The 6,000-nt window shown below is 51.9% G+C and overlaps 1 protein-coding gene across 2 annotated transcripts in view; it reads right to left on the minus strand.

The window, feature by feature from the left end:
- The window catches only part of STAT2 (signal transducer and activator of transcription 2), a 180,978-nt gene extending 177,000 nt beyond the window's left edge, over nucleotides 1-3,978 (minus strand). For both annotated transcript variants that reach the window (XM_075337007.1, XM_075337005.1), the window contains exon 1: nucleotides 3,879-3,978. In XM_075337007.1, the coding sequence (XP_075193122.1) occupies nucleotides 3,879-3,899 (21 nt within the window). In that variant the 5' untranslated portion in view covers nucleotides 3,900-3,978. The remainder of the gene's footprint in view (nucleotides 1-3,878) is intronic.
- Between the last annotated feature and the right edge of the window lie 2,022 nt (nucleotides 3,979-6,000).

The following is a 6,000-nucleotide window of genomic DNA, read 5'->3' on the forward strand; positions in this document are numbered from 1 at the left end:
TCAGCCCAGATTCAGCCAAATGTCGCAAAGTTGATCGGACGGCGCTTCATAGTACAGATGGACAATGACCCCAAGCATACAGCCAAAGCTACCCAGGAGTTCATGAGTGCAAAAAAGTGGAACATTCTGCAATGGCCAAGTCAATCACCAGATCTTAACCCAATTGAGCATGCATTTCACTTGCTCAAATCCAGACTTAAGACGGAAAGACCCACAAACAAGCAAGACCTGAAGGCTGCGGCTGTAAAGGCCTGGCAAAGCATGAAGAAGGAGGAAACCCAGTGTTTGATGATGTCCATGGGTTCCAGACTTAAGGCAGTGATTGCCTCCAAAGGATTCGCAACAAAATATTGAAAATAAAAATATTTTGTCTGGGTTTGGTTTATTTGTCCAATTACTTTTGACCTCCTAAAATGTGGAGTGTTTGTAAAGAAATGTGTACAATTCCTACAATTTCTATCAGATATTTTTGTTCAAGCCTTCAAATTAAACGTTACAATCTGCACTTGAATTCTGTTGTAGAGGTTTCATTTCAAATCCAATGTGGTGGCATGCAGAGCCCAACTCGCGAAAATTGTGTCACTGTCCAAATATTTCTGGACCTAACTGTATATATAACGTCCCACCCCCCCTGCATATTCTAAGCTGGCGCCCTTTAGTGCCTTTCATGTCGCACTAAAGGATGCCTAGCCTTGTATTTGGCCCAAAAAAAAATAATTAAAATAAATGACGTGGGGTCCCCTCTATTTTTGATAGCCAGTCAGGGTAAAGCAGACAGCTGTAGCCTGCAAACCACAGCTGACAGCTTCATCTTGTCTGGTGATCAATTTGAAAGGCTCCCCAAGCTGCTTTTTTTTTTTTTTTTTTTATTTATAAATAATTTAAAAAACAAAACAAAACGTGGGGTCCCCCCTAAATTAGATCACCAGTCAAGGTGAAGCTGACAGCTGGGGTCTGGTATTCTCAGGATGGGAAGAGCCATGGTTATTGAACTCTTCCCAGCCTAAAAATAGCAGGCCACAGCCGCCCCAGAAGTGGCGCATCCATTAGATGCGCCAATCCTGGCGCTTCGCCCCAGCTCATCCCGCGCCCTGGTGCGGTGGCAAACGGGGTAATAAATGGGGTTGATACCAGATGTGTAATGTCACCTGGCATCAAGCCCAGCAATTAGTGATGTCACGGCGTCTATTTGATACCAGACAACTAATTGACAGTAATAGCAAAAAAAATTGACAACCAAAAAAAATGTATTTGAAAAAACACTCCCCAAAAACATTCCCTCTTTGACCAATTTATTGAAAAGAAAAAAAATTGGGTCCGCAGAATCCATTTTTGACGTCCCACGTCGCCTCTGGACCTTCTAGAATATGGGGGGCACGCTCAGGGAACGTGTCCCCCATTTTCTAGTAGTGCAGACCCTCCATTTGGGGAGAGTGGGTGCAAAGAATCTGCACCCACTTTCCCCGGGTCACAGCTGCACAGTGCCGAGCAGCAGCAGCCAGCGCAGCTCACACTGAACACAGGAAGCGGTCAGCTGCTCGGCACATGTGACCGGCGTGCACTGTGAAGGAGGAGGGGGCCATGGGGGATCAGCGCTGTGACAGGTACGGGGGTTACCGGGGGACACCGGAGGACACCGGGGGGAATAGGGGGTGACCTGGCAGGGCCTGGGGAGCAGTTTTCTGTCGCATGTGTTATTGCACATGCGACAGAAACAGAGGAGTAGGGCGGCCGGTGCGCTGCTGTGCGCGCGGCCATGTTGGATTTTCGGGAGGGGGGGGGAGGGGGGGCACTTTGGAGACACCGGGGGCTTTCCTGAACTTTGCCAGGAAGTGAGGTCAACAGGAAACCTGTTGACCTCACTTCCAGGTAAATGCCTGCGTTCTGGCATGCCGATAAAGCCCGCGGACCGCAACAAAAATGCAGCGAACTGCGGTGTAGCTGCGTTCTGACCCGCATCATTGATTTCAATGGGGGGAGAACGCAGCCACAACGCACAAAAGAAGTGACATGCTGCTTTTCTTTCCGCACCGATTTTTGGCATCCAAAACGCTGCGTTTAGAAACACAGCGTGTGCACTGATTTTTCGGCTTTCTCATACACTTTGCTGGGAAAGCTGAACGCATGCAATTTGCCACTGAAACGCTGCGGTCCTAAACGCAGCGTTTCCGCGGTAAAAAAACGCAACGTGTGCACACAGCCTAAAAGTGCATAAAAGTCTCACAGTCTGAGCGTGAAAGCACCTGTCTCAGTTAACAGTCACAGAGACTAGGTGTAGTGTGTGCAATATGGCACCTACCTATGTCCGCTCCACTTGTGGTGCAAGGATACGGACAGCAGCAAGGCTGCTAGCTTGAAACTCCTGTCTATGACCGCTCCCCTAGTGTGCAAGGATACGGACTGCTGTAGGAGGCAGCGTAGTGGAGCGTTACCCTAGAAGGCAACGACCACCTAACCTACCCATGTCCGCTCCACTAAGGTGCGAGGACACGGACAACAGTACGGCTGAAAGGTACAGGAGCGCTACCCTACCGATAGCGCTCACCTCAGAGTAGAACCACAAGGCCCAGTCAGACCATGTGCAGCAAGCACCTGCCTATGTCCGCTCCACTAAGGTGCGAGGATACGGACCACAGCATAAGCTGCAAGGTACAAGAGCGTTACCCTACCGATAACACTCACCTAGATAGAATAGGTGCCGCAAGGGACATGCACAGAGCGTCTACTCCTATGCAGGAACCAAGAGGACTGAGCGCCGGGCGGCGTGCGTCAGGGTCTTATATAGACTCTGTGCCTCATCCAAAATGGAGGACACCAGAGCCAATCCGCTGCCAGAATGACAGCAATGACGTCACACTGGCCTATCACTGAGCAAAGCGTCACAAGCACATGACCTGCGACCAATCGGCATAGAAGGTGTCAGAGACATGTGACCACGTGTCACAAGCACATGACCAGCGGCCAATCAGCTTAGAAGGTGTCAGAGACATGTGACCTCGTGTCAGCGATGATGTCACCCGCACATGTGCAATGGCTCCAAGATAGGACTTAGTCTCCAGCGCTTGCACATGTGCAGTAGCAAGAAATCCGAACATAGTCTCCAGTGCCACAGCAACCGTAACAAGGGGGGGGGGGGTAAAGTCTTGTGTTTGGTTCGCACTTTACTGTTCGGCTCCACTCAGCTTTATTGACAACAGGAAGTGTAGACGACCCGTGCTGCTGAGTTTAGTGATTGGCTACAGCTCTGTTGACGTGAAATCAGCATTGCAGACAATTACATACACTGGCGGAGGACTGGAGCCGGGGAGGGGAGGAAGGGGAGGTTGTGGTTATTTTTATTTTTACAATGACCTGTGCCTGGTACACAACATACTGATGAAAACCCCCTATAAGTCTTTATATGGAAATATATGAAATGAGAGCACCTCCCAGACTGCCCGCAGCCACACGGGCCCCGCCTCCCAGACTGCCCGCAGTCACACGGGCCCCGCCTCCCAGACTGCCCGCAGTCACACGGGCCCCGCCTCCCAGACTGCCCGCAGTCACACGGGCCCCGCCTCCCAGACTGCCCGCAGTCACACGGGCCCCGCCTCCCAGACTGCCCGCAGTCACACGGGCCCCGCCTCCCAGACTGCCCGCAGTCACACGGGCCCCGCCTCCCAGACTACCCAGGCACAGACAACTTTCATTGGAGTCTGACAGGTCTCTATGGGGTGAGAAATAAAGTCGCACACCAGTAGGTGTCGCTATAGAGAAAGGTCTGCAGTCGGCTGAAAACCAAGTCTGCTAGAAATTTCCACCAAGATCGTTCCATGTGAGATGTCTGTACTCTGTGAGCTGCACTGGGGCCGCACTCCGCCTCCGCACAATGTACTTACACACAGGGCCGGCTCCCTCATTCACTGCCTGCTATGGAATCGGAATATCTCGCACGACCAGACACTACAGACCTCTCTCCGCCGCCTCTCTCCGGCTGACATTACGATTACAGAACGAATAGTTAATCACAAACTGCCATTGGTGGCCCCTAAACGTCAGTCAGGAAACAGCAGCCAATAACATAAACACACTAGAAGAAAAGGCGTCAATCCGGGATCAGGAGCGAATCAGATAAAAACACTAGGTGAAAAGGCGTGGACATTGCAAAACGACCATCCCCTTTAGCGATCAAATTGCTTTTGATTGGATATCTGAGGGTAGGCGTGAGCAATATCAGGTTAGGGGCGGGGCGTAAGCAGCTTTTTCTCTCATTTCCCAGGTATGACGTCAGGAGCGGGGTGGAGCTAGTGGTCATGCGCAGTTTGACGCTCACCCATAACAACGCAGAACCCGGACTCCCATCTCTCGGTCGGAGGCTGCGCGCTGCAGTGCACGAGCTGCTGCCGGTTTCTCCCCACAGACTCAATAATGTTATTTTCTTTTAGAGCAAAACAAACAGCGGCTCTTTCCTCCATTTTGTTAGTGTAAAGCCCTGTGTTCACACAGGCGCACCCCTGTGCTATTTATTAGTCAGCGCCCCCCTGTGCTATTAGCGCCCCCCTGTGCTATTAGTCAGCGCCCCCTGTGCTATTAGCGCCCCCGTGTGCTATTAGTCAGCGCCCCCCTGTGCTATTAGTCAGCGCCCCCCTGTGCTATTAGCGCCCCCCTGTGTAGAGTTGAATAGATTCTTGGGTCCCTGGGAATTTAAAGGGAACCTGTCAGGTGCAATATGCACTCAGTACCACGAGCAGTTCTGGGTGCATATTGCTAATCCCTGCCTAACCGTCCCTGTATACACTAGCATAGATAATGGGATCTTTAGAAAAAGTATTTCTAAAGATCGTTTATTATATGCTAATGAGGCGAGTGACTAGTCACAAGGATGTTATTTCCCTCAGCATAGTACCATGTCCCTGTGTGTGTGCTAACATGCTAATGATGCACAGCATCAGTGACATGGTCACTCTCACCCCTCTGCCGCCAGCACACCCGATACTTCATTTCGGCTCAGTGCACATGATCCCTGGACTTCCGGTCACGCGCAGTATGAAACCGGGTGTACATGTCTCGGCTTCAAACTGGTGTACTGCGCATGACCAGAAATCCGGCGATCATGCGCACTGAGCCGAAATAAAGTGTCGGGTGTGCAGGCGGCGGAGAGGTGAGAGCGACCATGCCTCTGATGCTGTCCATTTAGTAGCATGCCCACAGGGGCGTGCTTACATGCTAAGGGGGGCTGACTAGCCAAGGGAAGTAACGCCCTAGCAACTAGTTCATTAGTAAATCATAAAGCAAATACTTTTCTTTGTCGCTCCATTGGGAGACCCAGACAATTGGGTGTATAGCTTCTGCCTCCGGAGGCCACACAAAGTATTACACTTTAAAAAGTGTAACCCCTCCCCTCTGCCTATACACCCTCCCGTGCCTCACGGGCTCCTCAGTTTTATGCTTTGTGTGGAAGGAGGCACACATCCACTCAGCTTCTCATTTTAGTTATATCGTTTGGAAGAAAAGTGGGCCCCCACGGGGCCCCCGGCATGTTCCCTTCTCACCCCACCATGTCGGTGGTGCTGTTAAGGTTGAGGTACCCATTGTGGGTACAAAGGCAGGAGCCTCATGCCGTCTCCTTCACCATCCCTTAGCGGCTCTGGGAGAAGTGGGATCCTGAGCGGTCATCCAGTCACTGGGACCGTGCTCCCTCCGCAGCCCCTGGGGGAATCTGTCGGACAGGAGTTTGTTTATCCTCAGGGACCGGGCCCTGCATCACTAAGGTACTCTGTACCCCCATGGGGGATGTGCATGGAGCGCCTACATCCCGGACGCTGCAGCAGCTGCTTATTTGTGACGGCCGGCGGACTTCCGCGCCGACCGCGCCTGTTTGCCGGCCGAGGTATTAAATTTAGTCCCCGGCTTCAATTGCGGCCTAGTAGCACAACTCCCGCCCCCGGGCCTGTCTATCAGGGATAAGGGCAGGACTGCCGACCTGACATCAGCTGTGAGGGCCAGGGCATCCTGTATGTT

The sequence above is a fragment of the Anomaloglossus baeobatrachus genome, chromosome 2, assembly GCF_048569485.1.
Source record: "Anomaloglossus baeobatrachus isolate aAnoBae1 chromosome 2, aAnoBae1.hap1, whole genome shotgun sequence".
In the NCBI taxonomy this organism is placed as follows: domain Eukaryota; kingdom Metazoa; phylum Chordata; class Amphibia; order Anura; family Aromobatidae; genus Anomaloglossus; species Anomaloglossus baeobatrachus.